The sequence below is a fragment of the Barbus barbus genome (assembly GCF_936440315.1).
Source record: "Barbus barbus genome assembly, chromosome: 41".
Taxonomy (NCBI): Eukaryota; Metazoa; Chordata; class Actinopteri; order Cypriniformes; family Cyprinidae; genus Barbus; species Barbus barbus.
This window is the reverse complement of record NC_136719.1, coordinates 19,924,093-19,946,044: the sequence shown is the minus strand read 5'-3', so window position 1 is coordinate 19,946,044 and position 21,952 is coordinate 19,924,093. Positions and strand designations below refer to the sequence as shown.

Genomic DNA, 21,952 nt, shown 5'->3' with positions numbered 1-21,952 from the left:
TGGAGGTTGAGGAAATCTGAGGAAGGTGGTGGTATCTGGGTCATGTATTTATAACGGTGTGAGAGACTATAGTGGAGTTGTCCTGACTTGAAGATCTTTACACAAAATTGATCCAATAATGAAGAATGACCATACTTAGATCTTAATACAATTCATACAAGCCATAATTTGAGCAATAACCACATTTGTGCACATCATTTACAGAATAAAAATGTAAATTCTGACATCATTCACTCAACACGTCTTTCCAAACCTGTTTTTATTCATTTCTTCTGTGGAACATAAAGATACTTTGAGAAATGTATCTGTTTTCTTTTTAATCCAATGCAGTGTATAATATTATTTATATACCATTATAATATTTATATAACATATTAAAGATATTTTTTCATTTAAAAAGGTTTACCTTATACTAATTTGTTTCATATAGCGTTTAATTCAGTTTGAGTAACTTCAGTATTTCAACTTAATACTTATTTTTCTGCAAGTTGCAGAGACAATATTTTAAATTATCACACAAACTATTTCAATAGTTTTAATTACAACACTGCTCCATTCCATTGTTGCTTGGTTCCCAACGTGCTTCAAAATATCTTGTTTTTGCAGAAAAAGTCAGTTATTTAAAACTATTGCACAGTGCCCAGATTACTTAAATTTGGATATGGACCTTCCAAATGCATCACAATTGTGAATTATAAAGCAATATACCAACTACGCTCCTAAAAATAAAGTTTTTTTTTTTTTTTCAGCGATGACTGAAGAACCTTTAAGTTCTGCAAAGAACCTTTCAGTGAACGGTTCTTAAAATAAATATATAAACTCTAAAGAACCTTTTGTGCATTGAAAAGGTTTCATGGATGCTAACCACTAAGGAAACCACTTCATGATGTTAATGAAGAACCTTTATTTCTAAGAGTGTACTCTTATTTGTGTTTCTCTTCTTATTTTGGCTTAGGTTAATAATTTTACATTATGGACAGCTGAATATTAGAATATGACCAAATTCGGTTAATATCAGAGTAATCTAGTGCAGTCATTGAGTGAAAGAGTTTCATGTAGAAAAAAAGAAAATGTCAAAGGTTTGTTAAAAACATTTATTGGTTTTCCTTTTTTGTCAAGTTTTCCCATTTTTTATTTTTGTTCGTGCAAGCATCTTTTTCTCAATAAATCCAGACTCAAACCCCCCCCCCCCCCCCCAATTCTCGTTCCCCTCCCCATTTCCCCTGGTGGATCCGACTTCAACCAATCATCTCCATATTCACATTCCTCGTTATTTAAATTAACCCGACATCACATAATCCAATCGTGTACATCATGATAAAAACAGTCACACTGGAAAATGGCACAGCAAACCAGACAATTCTTCTCACGCTATTAGATAAGTGGGAAATGATGATTGGGGGGGAAAGTGCCATCGAGTTAATGGAGTGCTTATGGACCGACTAGCTAAAATAGCTGCTAGATTATTAAAAAAAACAACCTGAGAGCAAGACCCGTGTGCGTCACAGCAGTACATGTACAAGTCATGTTTTAAATTATATTAAAGGTATAGTTTACTTAAAATAAAGGGTTACGCGAGTCATTACAGATAAGTGCTTTAACTAACAGGGATGGTGAGGGTGTTTTGATATGCAATTCATACTTTCAAGCTATATTTACATGAATAAATAAAACCACAACTTATGTATACCTACTCAAAATGATAGCTTTTCTCTTTATACAAGACATCATTCTTCAAAACACTGGGGAAAAAAGACACTAAAACTCGAAACAGGTAAAAAGTAGCAGATTTTGAGCGCCATCTTGGATGAACGTACAAATAAACGCCACAAATTCAACTTGCTCTCAAGTTGGTAAACGAAACACCTGCGACTACAATAACTTGTGTGAATGACACAAACCTTTAACAAATCAAAGCCAGTATGTCCAATATGATGAAATACAGAAGGACTGGTCATTTCAAATAAAGAGGGCACACAACATGCTTCCAAACAACAGACAGGAAGATGAAGACGATTGGTTGAAGTCAGAGAGCAATATGAGAGATAACAAAGGGGCAGTACCCTTTTAAACAAATGTACAAGCTTCCCAATTGAACTGAACTCATAGAATCAATTCTATTGAGAGAGGACCGTATTGCCATCATGGAGTGCTCTTAATAAGGAGAAACTAGAGGGCGCCTAGTCAAACGGTGTCAAATTATCTCAGAGCAGGGCTTTGACAATTCATTTCCTCGCATAAACATAGGCTCAAGTGAACATCTGACCTCAGGAGAGTGAAAATACAAGACTAAAACTGATATAATTGGTGTGAGAGCTGAGGATAAAGGGTGTATTTATATATTAGGTGAACGAACTCTTCTGAACTAGTATTTAATAGTCATTATTAGTTTAAATAAGGAGAGAGGTGATTTCTGGATAGACATATCGCTCTTGGCTGTGTTTTTGGGCAATAAAGCCTTCTGCATCAAACCACCTCGCTACATCCATAGCTGTGTCATACAGTCGGAAACAAATCTGCGGGGAAACTTAAAAGGAGCGATCGCAAGCAGTGACTGTGTAATGTGTCTACACAATTCTCGTGAAAAAGTAGCTTTAAATGTGCATTTTAGGCATGAAAGACTAATAAACGTGTAAATGGGATGTGTAATCTTGCTGTGATATTAATAACAAAGGCCCTTTTTAGATGAAATTTAAAAGTGTACTGTCTCTTTAAATCCCTTAGCCCGGGGACTTGTTTCTAATAGATTAAGCTCTTCCCCTTCTTGTCCCCACTTCGCTGGCATGGTCTCTCACTCTCTAGCCTGATTTGGCCCCAACCAGAGCCAGGAGTCCATCCGTGCTCATGGACTTGGGACGCTCCAGAGGGAAGCCGAGCGCTCTGCTCCACACCAGCTGAGAGAGGACGCCCAAAGCTCGGGATACGCCAAACAACACAGTATAATAGTTCATCTCAGTCATGCCATAATACTGCAAAACACAAGAGTAAAAACAGATGATGAACAGAGCAAGCAGAAAAATTAAGTAAACTGTATAAATAGAAAAAGGGGGAGAAAAGGAATGAAACTAATGTGATTTTAGTGCAATCAAATATTCAATGGGATTTTTTTTTATATGGTCAATTTAAATAAAGGTTAAGTATATGTTTAAATAAAATTTGATTAATAATATACTATAAATAAAACAATATTATTTTATGTGATTTTGATTTTTTTTATATTTTACACTAGAAACACTCGCATATACAAATTATATTTTATATTATATTATATTTAATTGATTATATAATACATACAATTATATAAATATAACTCTGGTTGGTTTCTAGTGACTTACTTGCAACAGGACTCCGCTGTGTGCATCTACATTGGGCCAGGGGTTCTTGGCCTTGCCCTGCTCCAGAAGCACGTTGGGTACGATCTTGTAGAGTTGAGCTACCAGCTTGAACATGGGGTCATTGGGAAGGTGCTTGAGGGCAAACTCACGCTGACAGGTATAGCGAGGATCTGTCTTCCTCAGAACAGCGTGCCCATAGCCCGGGACCACCTGAATAATGACACAAGAGAGAAACGAACAATCATCCATCATAGTGTGATCTATCTGCATTGAGTTTTTGAGTTGATGTATTTCCTATTAAGTTGGGATATAACAAAAGCACTCACTCTGCCCGATTTGAGTGTGTTCCAAATGTAATCTCTCATTTTCTCATCAGACACCTCACCACCGAGCTCCTTCTGCAGGGCTGTCAGCCACACCAGCACCTCCTACAGGACAGAGGAGAAAATTAAGGAAATGCAAAGCTGGTTAGTCTTTCATAACTATATGTCCTCTGCAGCACTAAGCACATTAAGGCTCAAACCTGATTGGCCAGTCCGTGCAGGGGTCCAGCCAAGCCATTCATAGCAGCGCTGAAGGAGAGGTAGGGGTCGGACAGGGCACTGCCTACCAGGTGACTAGTGTGCGCGCTGACGTTTCCACCCTCATGGTCACTGGAAAGGAAGAAAAGCACACAAAAAGGATAAGGTTACGGTCGAAGGACACTAAACTAGATAAGACTGGTAAACTAACACAACCGCAAGAGGGCAGACTTTATTCACTTATCAAAAACAGTCATTCCTCTTCCCCTTTCTTTCTTAAAAGATATACAATAGGTTGAGTGCTTTCTTGCTGACTGAACAAAATCTGCACAGTCTACGGTCACTGATCAAAGGGAGACAGAAAGACATCAATAAACCAAGCACCACACAATCGTTTTCAAAATTAAAAGTGCATTATGTTTGAAAGTTTAGCATTATTAACTATCAAGGGAGAATTGCTGGTAACCATTTGGGTAACTTATTTTGCCAATATATATATAAAAATGTTGTACTAAAAATGGAAAATTGTTTAAGGGGGAAAAATATTTTATATATAAAAACTCAATCATCTCTAACCCTATTTAAAAGCACTTCAATTGCATCCATTTAATAAGCAATAAAAGTGATAACTGGCTTTGATAGCACAGATTGCAGGTCTCACTGGTCCAAAGTCCCAGTCCACATAGCTGTATATTAAACATCAAATAACCTACAATTATCTTGATTTATCTGTCAATTATTTATTAATCCACTAATTAGATAATCCACAGCTTGATCAATGGTGGCCGCAGCCCTAGAAAATGACTAGACGCTGTTAACTTGTCATGCTGGGTTTAGCATGGGAAGCGGATTGTTTGAATTTAAGTTTACACCAATGCTCTTCACTTCTTTTTTGGTTCAGATAGTAGCAGTTCTTCTACAAATAGCCAAGTTTACAAATAGCCAAGTTTGGTAACAGGCATGAGATGCATTATGGTCTAACAGCAGGGCTGGAAACAAGCTTCACTAATGTGCTTTTCTCCCTTAGGCTGAGGTAAAAATATGACTCTTCATGGAGATGAGAGATTTTATGAGGGCAATCACAAAGGTTAAAAGTCCAAGCCGATCTCATTCCTAACGACTGCCTCAAATGAACCAGTGGAGGAGTTTTGTGATGAACGAGTCAGCGAGTTTGTAGGTCATCACCTGTGGATGGTGAGGTAGAGCCTCATGAGTTCTGTGAACTGTGAATCGCTGTAACCCAGCATGTTGGTGAAGTTGTGCGACCAGTCCAGGTTGGAGTCGATGGCGCCGATGCTGCTTCCTTCACGGTACAAATTACGGTAGATCTTAGCAGCCACGCAGGGGAGCTTGGCGATCAAGTCCATGGAGTCCTCGTACACAAACTGCACAGAGATGGCATGAATTCTTGTGAATGACTCACTTTACATAGCAAATAAATATCTTAGTCCGGAGGAGTTGTTTTAGTCATAGTATTTATCGTTACACACCTCACCTTTTCTAGCACAAATATTTTCAGTGACTCACCTCCCAATACTTGGCCTTGTTAACTCCCTCAGAGTACGCCCGAGCGAAACTGCTCTCGCTGTTCAGAGCCGTGATGGCGGCGCTGAACTGAGACATGGGGTGCAGGTTGGTGGGGAAGTTGTCCAGCATGGTGACCACATGAGAGGGAAGGGCCGCACGCTTAGCCCACTCCTTAGACAACCAATTCACCTAAAAAACAGCCGACAAAGAATTTAAAAAAGGCAAAATATTTTGTGGCATGTTACTATGAGTACAGCTTATATGACTGCCATCTGTAATGAAAATGGCCTCAGAGGATAAACTCAATTTCTTAAGTCTATTTTATTCAACAAATATTTATAGGAGAGATTTTTTATTTATGGTTGCCTGTTCAGGGCCACAATTTGATTAGCATCCCAACAAGACAATGTAATTGTCAATCTCAGAGTAATCAATATATGCCAATAACGAGTCACAGCTATAAACAGATGGCAATCTTGCAAATCGCAAAAGCTGCTAGAAAAGATAAAGACCAACACTGTTTTTCTAAGCAGCATTTTCTTTTTAAACTGATAGATTTTACATTGTTTCACTTATATGAGAGGAACTGCAATATCTATATACACATGATTTTTATTTTTGTTGCACGCTGGATTCAAACTCACTTTTCTCACATAAGCATCACTGCCCAAAGGTTTAAAGCTCTTAAATGCTAGGTTACTAGGACAACTGCATCAGAGCACATGCTCTAAATTCTAGGCACTCTGGGTTTCTTTAATGAGTAAGAATGCAGTGAATATGAATATATCCTCACCTGCTCCTCATTGGGCACCTGTCCAGTGACCAGCAGCCAGAACAGACCCTCTGGCAGCGGCTCCTCTCCACCAGGAGCCTTGGGCAACAGCTGCTGACACTCTGGAATGCTGTAACCACGGAAACGGATGCCCTACAGATGCGATCGATAAACATGGGGATGGCATCAGTGTGTTTCATTGAATAAAATAAACACTGCAGCTTCGAACTCTGAGAGGGTTCACTGCATGGTTCAAGTGACCCAATTCAGTTTTTTTTCCTCACATGTGGCACAGATCTGATATGGCCCACGACCGTGTAAGCAGAAAAAAATTAAATAAAAAAAAATTGCATGGATTCCGATATTCTCCGATCGGTTTCAGGCCTCATTCATATGTGGAAATAAATCAGATATGAATCGGATACGTGCACCTGCCGTGTAAGCGGTCAGATTGGATCTTCCCCTGTAAATGTGACTCCTACGTCATCGAAAAGTGAGTTTAAAACATTATGTGGTACAGACATACCTGTAACAAATGAAACATCTCTAGTTGAGTAGCAGAGTATTAATTTTGTTCGTTTGTGTTAAATAAAAGGCGATCTGACGTTGAAATGTGTTGCTTTTGAGATCACGCCGAGTGCTCGTTGCTGCTGTTGTCAGTGAAGACGGCTCGTGCACAGACGAGCGCTTCAGTCCCGTTCCTTCCATTGAAACCGCAAAATAAAATTCACACAAATATGTCCCTGCCTTTGATATACAATCACTGATGAACGCATTTGGTTTTAATTACTAAAAAAAACACAGATGTGACATGCTTAACAAAATCTACATTCCACTCAAGGTTTCAGCGGATCTGCTACATCACTTTCCTAAAGAATTTGTTCTAGGCTATATAATTATTTTGATGTATAGATGTAACTATTGCATTAAAAACGTTTCTATATGAATTCCATGTCAATAAATTAAACTCAATGCACTATTCAAATTGATTTGTGATGTCATATATGCTATTTTTGGCTTGCTTCAAGTGCAGTGTAAAATGCACATCGGATACGGGTCACTTTTAAAAGAAATGCAAGCACGTCGTCCAAAAAAAATCGGATTTAGTCACAAAATCGGAAATGGTCGTCAAGACTTGCAGTGTACATGCAGCCATACTGACATCAATGTATATTTATCTAAGGCACTGTGGTGCCACTTTCTATTTTTAGCTTACAGCAGCATACTATTGTGCAAATGATGAGTTTCTATGACACTGTAAACTTTCATCATGCATTCACAAATTTAATTGTGTATTTGATGCGTCAAGGCTAAAATTTGCAGACTGATGGCTCAATGTTATGAAAGATAGGACCTTTTAGTCTATTTTGACTTTGTAATTGATTAATTATTATTTATATAATTTAATTATATATTAGAGATGCACCGATCGACCGGCCAGGGACCGGAATTAGCCGGCTTTCTGCATGACCGACCCGGACCATTGACCATTGCCGATTTCAAGCCGGTCTGTTGTGATGTCACACTTACGGCGACTGATAATATATTTATATCGTGCCAGATGAGGCTCGTGCAGCCTGAGTGAGTGTGTGTGAGAGACTCGTGCAGAAATCAAAACAAATGAGCGCAACAGAACACACAGGAAGTTATAAATGCATACTGCGGTAGTAAAAAAAAGAAAAATCTATTTATAATATATGATTTAGGTACGCAACATTGCATGACCAAAATGTTTCAACACGACTGCAATGTGATCTTATACAATAGTAGTTCAATAAACAAGAAGTTAAAATTAAGTAACTTACATTTTAGACACAATATGGACTCTTTCTGCTTAATTTCGCTCATGAAAATAGTTCAAATCAAAGCCATAGCAGAACTGTTTTGATCTGGTACTGCTTTCTGTGATCAGCCTAAAAAATCCTGATCGGAGCATCCCTAGTTACATCCCTACAGCTTCTTATTATTCTAACTGAATTAAAAACAATTTAAGAATTTGATGTGAAAGATGACACATTTATAAAGTTTAGTGAAAAAAATGACAATTTAAGAAACAGTGGGAAATGACATCTGTATTGTTATATACAGCAACTCCTTTTCAGTTCATTGTTATTTCTACCTCTTTTCTAGTCAAAGAGCACTTTATTTTGAGAGTTGTTTAAGTGAGAGAACATCTGTAACTTTGTCCAGATTGGGGCAACTGTAATGCTTAATTTTTTTATGATGTAGATTTTTGTTTGTATATGCTGTCAGTTATAGTTTTTAAAAAGAAAATCGGAATCTGCAAAAATCAGTATCGGCAGGTCACACTTACAAAAAAAAAAAAAAAAAAAGTCGGCCAAGAAAATTTTTTATTTAGTACTGTCCCGAATAAGATATTTTACATAAAAAAAATGTTTACATTTAGTCCACAAGACAAAAAAATAGCTGAAATTATTAAAATAATAATAAAAAAAATTTAATTTAGTACTGCCCTTCAGAAGGGACTGATGAACAACCATCACAAAACAAAAAAAGTCGTGGATCATCCAGGTAACCAGTATTAAGAACCAAGGGTTCCCAAACTTTTGAATGTGGTTATTTTAATAATTTCAGCTATTTTTTGTCTTGTGGACTACATGTAAACATCTTTTATGGAAAATATCTTACTCAGGACAGTACTAAATAAAAAATAACATGCATTTTGTATGATCTCTCTTATTTTGCTAAAATTATTCACATTTTCACAAATTCTGCAAGGGGTTCCCAAACTTTCGCATGCAACTGTATATATATATATAAATCAATTTGGAATTACTGTATAAATAATTATAACCTGGTTTAAGCTACATTTCATGGTATTGTGTGTATGTGCATACTAACCTCATCAGGGTCGAGCACAGAGGTCTCGTACACTAAACCCTTCATGCCTCTCATTCCTCCATAAACCTGTCAAAAACAAAAAAAAAGCACTCAAACATTATTAAAATACCTACGTCAACACCTTTTCTGAGCTACAACCAGCCCTCCATCTCAGTGGCCTCTAGTTCTAGTGTCATATATGACAGTAATAATGCTCCTCAGGTGCAGTTTAATCTACAGTACAGAAAAACTGGCAGGGAGACAAAGACCAAATGACTCAGCTGAAACAACGGCCATGAGAGCAGCAGCACTCACACCACAGCCTGAGGGTCCTTGACAAAACTGCCAGCCAATCATAGGGAAAAAAATATTACTGTGTTTGTGGCGGTTTGCAGCACTACATCATGCGAGATCAGACCGGTCAAACATGTTAGGCAACATTGCTTGTGACATCAGTCAGATAACATGCAACCTGGCTGAGATCACTAGTTGGATATCCTAAATTTAAGCCGATGATTTCCAACATGGAGTCCTTAAGATAGAAAGAAAAAAAAATACACGATACACATAAATCTTTAAAATAACCCTGCGCTTTATAATTATTACAAGTTGATTATAATTAGTGGTCGACCGATATTGTTTTTTTGACAGCCAATGCCGATATCTTGTAAACAGGGTGGCTGATATAATTATTTATTTTAATTAAGTTAAGAAATTTGAAATAATTTGAAAATGGATTTAAAAAAAAAGTGTGTAAAATAAACAAACATACTTATACTTTAGATGACAATCTTATAAATAAATAATTTAATAAAAATATATTTAAAAAGGGAGTAAACACTGTAACCAACAGGGCACTCAGTATTCTGGGAAGTTTGTGTGCATTGGGAATATTATTTTTTTAAATAAATCCAAGGTAACACTTTTGTTTGTCGATCGCACGTCACCACCAGTAAAGCTGAAATCTCCTCCTGTCCGCATTCAATTCGCACGGATCGACCGTCACACAGAGCGCATGCGATCATGCAGAATACAAATGCACACTTCACAAGATCTCACAACTGGATTCGACTAAGTTTGCAAGATTTGTAAAATTAATTGTTCATTAGACATTCAAAGATGTTTAAATTATGTAAATGCATATTAGCTAAATGTTGACGGCAAACGAGAAATTATAATGTTTGCCTTTCTATTACTAATAATATAATAGCAATCGTTAAAATACTTTTATTTTGTATACATTTTAATTCCTTTTTTTTAACCGTTCTATCTGATTATTAGACAGACTTCTTCTGTCTGTATTAGACAGAGCTGTTAATGACGACAGCAAACAAAAGGGAGAATGCGAGCACTATGTGCTCAGGCGCTGCAGTTCTCAGCACCGTCAAAATAAAGGTCCCGCCTCGAACGCATTGGCCAAACAGGAAAAACTTATCGGCCGATGCTGATATTTGAAAAATGCCAAGGCATATATATCGGTCAACCATTAATTGTAATGTAGCCTAAAGTGATAACAGACAAAAGCAGTCACATGTTTCTCTCACCATGTCCACTGTGATCTGACCAATTGTGGTTTTGCCATGCTGCTGTTTGAAGTTCTTGATCCTGCTCTGCTCTTTAGGGATGAGGTCTGCCAGAACATCTTTTAAATTCTGCATAAGATCAAGGGAAAAAAGGTCAGCTTTAAGTTAGTGGATCAGGCACAAACAGATTTAACTACTAGTGCTTTTTGAGGTTTAAAAAAATTAGCCCCAGACATGCGATTCATGTGACTCAACCTTCCCATCAAAAGCAAGGCTGTGATCGAATCTCTGTAGTGCAATTAAAATCTAATGCCTGGTTCTGGCTGTGATCATTGATCCAGGATATCTGAAGTGATGCAGATACGTACCGTGGATGCGCTGACATTTCTGGCAGCCACAACGACACTTGCTGCATTCTGGAAGAGAAAGAAAAACAACAACTTTGATGAAAGATGCAATGCAGAGGAAGCTGAGCATCATAACAACCTGGGCAAGCAGTCAGATTTCACTGGAGAAGGCCTGCTGACAGCTGCAAGGCAGGTGACTTTAGTTGCACAATGCAAAATGCATCAGTTGCTGCTTTCTTTGTATTTAAATTACAAGCTTCTTATTACATGTTTCTATTGGACCAAATATTTTCAACAGGCTCTGACGTCAAAAGCCCAGAAAACACAGAGATACAGTGAATGCTACATGTAGAACAACAAAAACTTTAAGGCATTTTTATATCATAATGTTTTACAACTTCTTACTTAGCTGCTGTTTTTGTCTACAAGAGTTACAGCACATTTAATGCACAGACAAGACTGCTGGAGAAACCAGAGTTGAAGTGTGTCTTGAACTATGACCACTGTGCCATTCATCATGACTGCCTTATTTGGGGTTCAATACAATTTAATTATAGCAAAGACATACACAATGACAATATTTCACAGGAACATAAAAGGAGCTCAGGTGCAACAGAACACAATGAATTCTGCAGAGACAGGTGTATGGATCCAACTGCTAATTCTATTAAAGAATTGCTTCAGGAAGAGTTATGAGATTATCCGCATGGCCCGACCCTTTCCTACCCAGAGACACATCCTTCACTTCTATATATAGCTTTAGATTAAGAGCCATGTCTGATTGACTCACAGCAGGACTGGATTGAAACTGCCACTGCAGAATGACTCAAGCACGGGCATAAAGCCGGGTCAAATTGGCAAGACATGTCGGGAGATTTGTTTACAGCATTCAGCTGCAGGTTGGAGACTACCAAAATGTTGGTAGTAATTTCATAATTTTATATCTTTTCGAAATGTTGGTAGTAATTTTGTAATTTTATATGTTTCTATTTTATGTCTTTCATATCCAAAACAAACAAACAAACAAAAATCACAAGTGCATTCCAGGCTTCCTTTCACCTTAGGGGTCAGACTAAGACTGGACAACTGAGCTGGATTACATAGGGAATGATTGCACCTTCCTGTACAAGAGCCAATGCTTCCTACACCATGGGCCTCCTGACTGCCATGTGGGTCAGTGCTCTGACACCAGATTAGGGCTGGGTATCGAGTTCGATACTTTTTAGGCACCGACCGAATTGCCTCGATACCACCGAGTATTGTAAACGTCTTGTCGTTCGGTAACCAAATTTCGATACCTAAGGGGTTAATTTCATCAACGTCAGTGAGCCAATAATCCTGCAGCACTAGGTGTGTTTGACTAGAAGCGACGCGGCGCTGATTGATCAGTGTTTGAAATCCGCGAGAGCGATTTGAAAGCGTACGGAGCAGTCTGCTCTCTATATCGCGGTTTCGTTTACTACCCACTTGACTGAAACACGCGTTACACTCGCGGTGATTTCAGCGTCTGCCGTCTAAATAAGTCTCCAGAACTGATCTGAGAGTCACTCCATGAGCATTTTACCATTTGATTTGAGTAAAACTAGCATCATATCATATACACACAGAACTGTAAAGGTATTCATGGCAACCCGTCAAAATAAAAGTTCGGTTTCACTTGGAAGACACTGCGGCAGACATGTATTAATATTGTTCAGCAGAGTGTACATACTGCTACTACTAGGCTACTATTAAAATTAATAACGTTTTATTTTTTATTTTTTTTAAGTAATGATCACATTTCATAAATGAAATTAATGTTTTATGCCTTCATTTGAAAACCAGATACAGAACACAGAATTTCTGAGGAAAAATAAAACATTTCATAAGGCTATTTTAAGAATAAATTTGAATAAACTAAGTAGAATTTATGCATTCAAATAATTAGACATACTACAACACAGAATTTAATAACAATAAAAAATATGGTGAAAGAAAATAAAACACCCACTTATGAAAGTGGATAAAGATTGTCTTTAACAACCTAGAATAAATGAATAGAAATGATGATTCTGTCTGAGCAATGCGTTTTAAAACGAACACGCACTATTTTAAACTGAAAACTATTTGAGCTTCATTAAAATTATTTGCACTGATTTATTATTATATATTGAGTCTTTGAGTCTGTATAAATGTCAACAAGCTGAAAAAAATAAAACCAAAGTTTTTTTTTAGATAATTTAATCTTGTTAAAATTGATTTCATAAAATTGGTATTGGAAAAAGTATCGTTCAGGAACCGAAGGTATCGAACTCAAGGTATCGGTATCAAAAAATTTTTGAACGATACCCAGCCCTGCACCAGATACCTGTCACTCTACCCTAAATCTAAAGATTTCACTGACACACATCATCACAGTAGCTGTGAAACCAGAAAAACACTAATTTATGGCGTGGCCTGTATTGTTGTTGATATGTAACTGCTAGTCTCTGACCTTCCTGCAAGTCTACGGCCGTGTAATCTGTGTGAAAGTTTAGGCTACTGGCAGCTGTTAGCTTGAACCCGGTGTGAGCACAGAGGAGGGTGATTACATAAGCCTCTGTAGTAGCTGAATACTTCCAGACATGTCAAAAGCAATAGACTTCACAAACTAGAGGTCAATGTGTGAACATATTATAATAACATCATTTCGAATTAATTTTCTAGACTTGCATAAACATTGTGTAATTAAAAAAAAAAAAAAAAGGGGTTTGTAAACCTGCTGTCACAGACACTTAAAATTCTTCATGCAGATTTTTGCAAACCAAAAAAAATGTAAACTTGCAAGTAAAGAAATTAAGACTGCAGCTGAATAAAACAGAAGATTTAACTGCTTTCATTGATTCAGCGTGACTAATAAACACACGCCTACGACAATATACGGATTATCTGAGTTAGTCTTATTATAGTTTTTATTATAATAAAGTAAATAAGGCAATGCTAATCGACACAGCCTTTATCACTGCTTAGAACACTATGAAATATTGCTTGCCTTAAGAAGCCACATCATCTCACAGAAGAATTTATTTCAAACACTCGACTGACGTTATGAAGTGAGTTGAGTAAAAACATGTCATTACCGTATTGACCCGAATATAAGACAATGTTTTTTTTCTTGGAAATACATCTAAAAAAAATGCGGTCATCTTATATTCAGGGTCTATACTTTGACATGTCAATAATACACCCACAACAATAGGTGGCGCCAAATACACACAAAACGAGTGTGCCAAGAAATACGTAACGTAATGTGTGTTGTAATAATGTTAGAAGATCGCGAGTGAAAACGAAAGAAAAAGAAAAGCTTACAGTGGCACGAGTCGTGACTGTCATGTTAGCCTGACGGGACCAAACTTCCTCTGTAAGTGATTTTAAAATGTAAGACAGTAGCCTACTCAGATTTGAAGACTACAATAAAATTTCACTTCTACTAATAATTAAATTTTCCTAGGCTACTATGAGATGGATAGCCTAATTGTTATATAATTCAGATGGGTTACCTGTTATTTTTATGGTGTATCAAAGTGTATATTTTAAATGTGCTTATTGTTTTTTTTTACCAGTATTTACCATACATTCAAAACAAAAGTTAAAAGAGGAAAATAAATATGCAATATTGAAAATAATTTAAGAAAAAAAATTCCTTAAAACAAGATTTGGTTTTGAAAAAGCCTTTTCCAAAAAGTACATCTTGAAAAAGGGGGGTTGTCTTATAATCGGGTCAATACGGTAAATGTCGTATTTTCACGTGCTTTCAGATGGAGCAGCATTTACTACACAGAGCATTAGTTCACTGACAAGCTACGCAAACAGCTTTCATAATGCAGAACGATATCTTCGATTTCATTATCGCGCGATTACGAATGCGACTTTGCGTAGATTGTCAGTGAACTACGGCTCTGTGTAGTAAATGCTGCTCCATCTGAAAGCAGGCGATTGAGATTTACTACTGATCACAGAACCGGCTTTACTGACGAGATTCGCATGACTATCGCATTTAATTGTGCAGCTCTAAATATAATATATAGAAAATTGTTACTATGAAAGATCTTGTAATTATGTATTTTAATTAAAACTCTCTCTCATTACATTTTCTGAAGAAAATGTGATGGTTCTTTTTCTACAAAGCCAACAGAAATTTCAAAATTAAATGGCAAATAAAAATTTTTTTATTGAAGCTACGATGTATGCTATATTTAACAGTGACCTTCAAGGTAACAACACCGTCACAAACATTGCAGAACACAGAATATGCACAGGCTATTAACTAGCCGGCAACCTTAGACCATTCTATGACCTTTGACTCAGTTCTATTATACAGAGCCAGCCTATATGCAGAATAGACGCAAGGATCATGTGTGACCATGTGCAGGGGTCCCTAGAAATGCTATATGGAGGAATTTCTGGACAGACAAAGGACTCTTTGTCAGCTTTCTTTAGGCAAGGAAGACATATAAAAGACTGGCAGGTAATGCTCTAATAACTCCTCTGCACTTTGTTTAAACAAAAACATGTTGTTGTTTTTTTCCAATACTCAAAGCAGATGACAGGTGGACAGCTTTGTCAGACAGGTCAGACATGCTTGTCCACCATCTGAATGCCTGAAGAGCTCTTTATAGTACCACCACTGCAGAAAAAGCAGTGTCATTTAAACCTACTAACTTTGAGTGTCCACAGTTTTTACAATGCAGACTTACTGATCAGAGGTATATAAAGAATATTACATAAGGAGGAAGTACAGTACAAAAATGCACCTCGGCCACCCCTGTGAACTGTCAATCAGCAGATTACATAAGTGTCATACACAGCAGAAAAAAAAAAGAGAAACTCTTCATGGTGTACAATGGTCATCTAGCGGTGTTAATGGAGTATTAACCCTGAATGACAAGAACACAGTAACCTATTTTATGATAAAGTCATTCAGACAGCAAGGCATTGGTTTTATCTATCTAGCAACAACAATGAAAGACAATGTTATCTTATGAGAGCACAACTGACACAGTATATGGATAGGATTCCAGTTTCTAAAGATCCTACATGCCCTTTGACATACCCTCCACTCATTTTTGCCAAACAATCACAAACTAGTCAGATGCTAAACGTCATCAGTCACACACATTGCTCAAGGCATTTCAGATCAAAGAACAAAACTCCATAGAGGAATCAAATTTGTATGACTTGTAAAAATGGAAATCACAGCACAAACCCAAACATGACATTATTCAGGAAACTACTCATGCTCAATGTTCACAACTTCCATAATCACACATGATCACAAGAGCTTTTATGAACTAGATCGGGGTTTTAAAAAGGTGTCTTGGGTAGGGATGGGCATTTTTGGAAATTTCTTATTTCGATCATCGATAGGTTTCAAAAACGATTAATTGAGTACACGGGGGGCGGGGCATGGCTGTAATGGAGATAATAAAAATATCTGAAGACTTATGAAAATGAATGTTAAAAATAAAAACATGACATGAAAACATGAACAGATGTTAGATTATGATTACGATGCAGCAATGTTATTAAAAAAAAGCATCTAAAAAAGAATAGCTGCCTGAGTTGAAGCTGACTTTATGCCAATAAACTGAAACCCATTCTATGACACTTCCTATGATATTATTCAGATAACTTGGATACATAACAAACGTAACATTATAACTTGTATCTGCACAAAAGGATGCATATGCCAGAGAATTTTAAGTTACACGCTATAGTGAGAAAGAGAGAGCTCTTGCCATAATGCGCTTTCAACAACGCGCTGAAACACGGGTAAGGACGGAATTTACTATAGATTTCACATCCTATAAAGTTCTCATTATAAAGCTTATGTCATTTATGTTTATGGCAGATTTGTGCTATATTTTCATCTACATTGTCAAGTGATTCCTAAAGTCGCCTGCGTGTTTTCAAAGCCAAAAGTACGAAAACAATTTTAATATAAGTATGCCTACTGTTCAACAAATATGACGAAAGAAAATCACTGCTGCATTATTACAGGATCAGTATTTTTGAAAAAGAAACATCTAAAAGCAATTTGACCGTCTCAAATAACTCAATATCGGGCATTGCATTTGAGCATGAAACTAAACACTGGTAATATGCAGCGCATTCAGCATGTAAATAAATGTTAACATCCCAACGCATCCTATATTAGATTAATCAGATGTGTATGTAGCTAACCCAGACATCACTACATGAATTCAAAGCCAAGCTTCTCTGTTTTCTTTTGAACCACATGCTCTTGCAAGCTAAACAATTAGAGCTCAGGGTGCCACCCAAAGTGCTGCTATAACCAATCAGATTTTTTTTTTTTTCACACGATCATCGCTGTCACGGCCGAGTACTCGAGTACTCGATCGCTGTTGGACATCCCTAGTCTTGGGACCCACGAGGGAGTACTGGGGATCCACGGAGAAAAAAAAGTAAATATAAAGATTTATAAAAATATGAACTAAATAAAAAATAATAATAATAATAATAAATTAAAAAAATACCTAAAAAAAAAAAAAGGTAAAACCTAAAAGTACCCACACATCTCAGAGTACAGCGCTATCATGAGAAAGAAAAAAGTTATATTGTAACAGTAAGAACACTTTGGTGATAATGTAAATATAAACTATTTTACATAAATATATAACATTTGTTCACAGTGTATATCGGATCTTCATACACTAAATTTTAAAGGTGCCATAGAATGAAAAACTGTCTTTACCCTGGCATATTTAAATAATAACAGTTCTGTACATGGAAATGACATACAGTGAGCCTCAAACACCATAGTTTCCTCCTTCATATGTAAATCTCGTGATTAAAAAAGACCACTGAAAAACAGGCGAATCAGAACATAACACCGACAACAGTCGGGATCACTACGCCCCCAACATTTGCATAAACCCACCCTTGTTCTAAGCCGGCCGAACCATCAGCTCTGCAGGTATTGTAAATAAACAAGCGCGGACAACAGCGAAAATAACAAAATAAATGTTATGTTCCAGGCCGTGCAGGGGGTGTGAAGTGCAGGGATGGGTTGGTGTCTGTATTCAGAAAGGCACAGAAAGCAAATAACGCGAGCCACTAAAGGGACATGGTTAGCTCCTTGCTAGCGGTAGCCTGTTACAGTACATAAGATTTCACTCTCAGTAAGGAGAGATGAGGATGATGGCGAATGACTTACAGATCCTGAGCACCACTGACAAGCATCTGATCTTGTGAAATGTGTGGCAAGTACTGTTGCTCCATAATGTAAACATAGTTTGTGTGATCGCGTCTCTTGAAAGTCAAACTATAACGCGATCGATGGATCGTTCAAAAGCAGTTTCAATGCCTCGCATATTAATAACGGCTCCCTGATGCCCGCGTTTTATATACAGTATAATTACCCGACGATATAACTGCGAGAGAAAGTATTTAAAGTTATATTTTCCTCCCTGTGCTTCCTTCTTGCTGATGAGCCGTACTGTGAAACAGCCAATCAGAGCAGAGCTCAACATTGAGCAGCACTGTGAAACAGCCAATCAGAGCAGAGCTCATTATTATTCATGACCCTGCCAAATAAGCCAATAACAGACCGTTTCATTCTAGGGAGAAATCCTAGGGTTGTAAATGGACATGTAAAATCGTTTCTGGAGATTTTTTGCCCTTACTTAAGCCACATACCTTCTGTGTAGATATCAGAGAACAATTTAAAATACTGTATCAATGCATTCTATGGCACCTTAAAGATGGGAGATGCTTTTAATTTGAGGATGACCACATTTAAACCCTACTGAAAACGCATGATGTGTACTCTGCATGAACCCTATATAGCTCTATTATGGTCAATTATAGTGATCTAGCATCTTTGCAAACTATTGAAGTCTGGCCATTAATAAATGAATGACAATTCTGAAGGTCAAATCAGCCACAGAGAACAACAAAAATACTGCTATGTCAGACTAAACCGGTGCATTTCCCAGATGTCAAAGTGACTGGTCAAATTTAGTTACATTGTAACAAATGAAAACTGGTTAAAGTGTTCAGTGCCTTGTGAAAGGAGGTCAACTACAGATGAGAGTCGTACGAATATAACCATAACATAACGCTTTTCTTTGTCAGGTATCTTTGAAAAGCTCAATGACACCATTTTAAAGCTAAAACATATCTTTATAACGGCTGTCAGGAAAAAAAATCATCAATTCCCTACTTTGACAACATGTTTGGGGTGCGTTTTGAAAGTTCAAACCCAATTTTTAACGTTTGACAATATTTCTGACCGCCTATGTTGTTTAAAATTGCTATCCAGGTTGTCAGTTAACTAGGTTTTGACAAAAAATTAAGACTTAAAGAGGGAGGCATATAAACAATGTTTTTCATGTATGAAGTACTTAAAACAGATGTTCGATATGGTTTATTAATACGAAATATACCATACTGGATGTCTGTTGCTAAGCTAAGCTAAGCTAACCGGTAGCAGCCTGTGTTTTCTTCACTCGAGTTAAAATAAAACTTTCCTACCTTTGAACTGAGGAGCCTTGGGGCTAGTCTGCTGATAGAGAGGAAGGACATTGTTCTCGTATATGTGTGTATAAATATAACAAGTGCTTCTTTATCGACCCCTGCTTGAAGGTGCCCCTCTCGATACCGTGCTCGCAGTGAAGGTTGAAAAGCGGACTCGGGCCCTGTTGTAGGCGCGGTTTGGGTCAGAGAGAACCTGGTGAGGATGGAACGGCGTTCGCGAGTTTTGATTGGTTGAGAGTGAGATAGCTGATTTTGATTGGTGAAGCGTCTAATCTCATTTTGATTTGATTGGTTCAAGAATGGAACGTATATAAATTATTCAGACATTACGGCTGTAGGCTGTTCTTTAAACTGCCTGACTAGAAATAGAATGACAGATATGCTTGAGTAAAATCACATGCGTTTTTTAGGCACCTTGACATTTTCGCAAATAAGGAATGCATTTCCAAATTATAACTGTATCATAATTTAATGCTTTTTAATAAAGGTTTGAATTATGCTGCTTCTTGTCAATATCAACACATACACAAAGATTTCAGACTTTATTGGAAAATTGTAATTAAATACAAATATATAGATACAGAGGCTCAAGGACGTTCATTTCAGACTTCATGCTGCCTGTAACATTGTCAGCATTTTCTTGGACCTACAGCACAACAGGGCATTCTGGGATATGTAACTTGCTTAGCTGCATCACAATGTCAACACACAAAACTTACAAGGTTTCTACATACACATTTCAGCAATACATGAAGGTCACAAAAAATAAATAATTATTTGGTTGGTGAATGAGAAAGTTGAAGGCAGGTGGAACGGCTGATATCTTGTGTTCTAAACTTTAAACTAACCTACTTTTAATTCCTATTATTGTCATTTTGTCCAATTTGTTTTCTCATGAGCTTTATGGTGTTTAAAAAATATCACTATGTCATGAGCTGGTCAACTTCTCGATAAAACTTGCATATACTGAAGTACACTACCATTCAAAACTGTGGGGACGGTAAGAATTTTATGCTCACCAAGGCTGGATTTACTTAGTCAAATATGCAGTAAACACAGTAATATTGTGAAATATTATTGCAATTTAAAATAACTGTTGTCTATATTAATATATTTTCAAATATAATTTATTCCTGTGATGGCAAAGTTAATTTTCAACTACTTCAGTGTCACATGATGCTTCGGAAATTATTCTAGTATCAATAAATATTTTTTTTATTATTCTTATCAATGTTGTGCTGCTTAATATTTTTTGTGGAATTACTTTTTTATTCTTTGATTAATAGAAAGTTAATAACAGCATTTATTTTAAAATATTTTTTGTTGTTGTTTGTAACAAAGTCTTATCTGTCACTTTTGTTCACTTTAATGTCTCCTTGCTAAATAAAAATATAATTTCTTTTAAAAATAGCTTACCGACCCCAAGTTTTTGAATGATAGTTTTTATATAAAAGCATATATGCAAAAATGGACATTGTCTATAAAAGTACTCTGATTTTACCAACAAATTTACCATGGTTACAGACTTTTTTGTCAAAAATTTAAATTAACAAAACCCTGCATAAAGAATCTTACAGATAAACATAAAAATGTACTAAATTCACAAACTGCCATATTCAAAATAGTCACATAAATCAGTTCTGAAAGGTTTGGTCACAGACTAATTGGCACATTTGATCTATAAACATGACATTTGCATATGCATGACAATGGCAACGGAACAAATTGTGTTCGCCTGTCAGTTAAAATATAGTTCCTCTCTGTGTGAAACTGCACACAGCAGGGCTCGATGTTTATAAAGAGATATGATGTATGCTGGAGACCTTATGAGGCTTCTGTAAACTGCAGCATGCAGTGTGAGTCACTGATTTTGTACTCTTACAGCAAGGACAGCCGTGTACTTACACCGTAATACTTTGGAGATGTTCAAAACTTGCCGAATGTGCACACTGTGCGCTTTGTGTTAACACACTGTATGCAAATTCTACTTTTTTCACAAATTACTATTGTGTTTGGCACAGAGATTATGAAAGAATCAGAATATACAGCACCATGCAGCTGGTTTGTCATGCATATAAAGAGCCAGGTTCAAATGACATTTTGCATTTTACATTCAATCAAATCTTCCACAGTATAGGCTAGTGATAGATCAGATCTCTGGTCTTGTTGAGATTATCAGCCAATAACAATGTCCATAAGGCTGATAAACAGATGTGCTAGTTTTGCTGTCAGTGAATAAGAAACAGTCTCTGTTTCCATTTTTTGTGAATTTTAAATAAATATCGTGTAAAATAGGCATTCATTTCATGTCAGCATTCTCATTTGTGTTCCATATCTCTGCAGCATTATATTATCTACTCTAATTTCTAGATATCAGGTTCTGTGTTTTCTAGCATTATTAATATACTACAATGGCATTTATTAATATTTCAAATTAGTTAATAACTTTTATATGTTGTTCTCGTTTTCATTTTAGTTGAGTAGTTTTAGTCATTTTACATGCTTTTGACATTTTTAAATATTTCTATTTAGCTTTCATTTCTTTTATTTAAACTTCAACTTTTATTAT

The 21,952-nt window shown here is 36.6% G+C and overlaps 1 protein-coding gene across 2 annotated transcripts; it reads right to left on the bottom strand.

The window, feature by feature from the left end:
• Positions 1–885: 885 nt before the first annotated feature.
• Positions 886–19,533, bottom strand: LOC306860628 (citrate synthase, mitochondrial-like). Of its 2 annotated transcripts, XR_013783394.1 has the most exons (12): positions 19,381–19,533; positions 10,888–10,935; positions 10,541–10,648; positions 9,018–9,083; positions 6,177–6,308; positions 5,384–5,572; positions 5,042–5,241; positions 3,859–3,988; positions 3,662–3,763; positions 3,336–3,545; positions 1,867–2,969; positions 1,077–1,480 (listed from the first exon to the last, which is right to left on the bottom strand). XR_013783394.1 is itself a non-coding variant. In XM_079402415.1 (11 exons), exons 1-11 carry the CDS (start codon positions 19,429–19,431, stop codon positions 2,799–2,801), a joined length of 1,407 nt encoding a protein of 468 aa, XP_079258541.1. In that variant the 5' UTR covers positions 19,432–19,533; the 3' UTR covers positions 886–2,798. The 2 variants fall into 2 exon arrangements, 1 of the variants encoding a protein (XP_079258541.1); XM_079402415.1 differs by having other exon boundaries at positions 886–2,969.
• Positions 19,534–21,952: the final 2,419 nt, after the last annotated feature.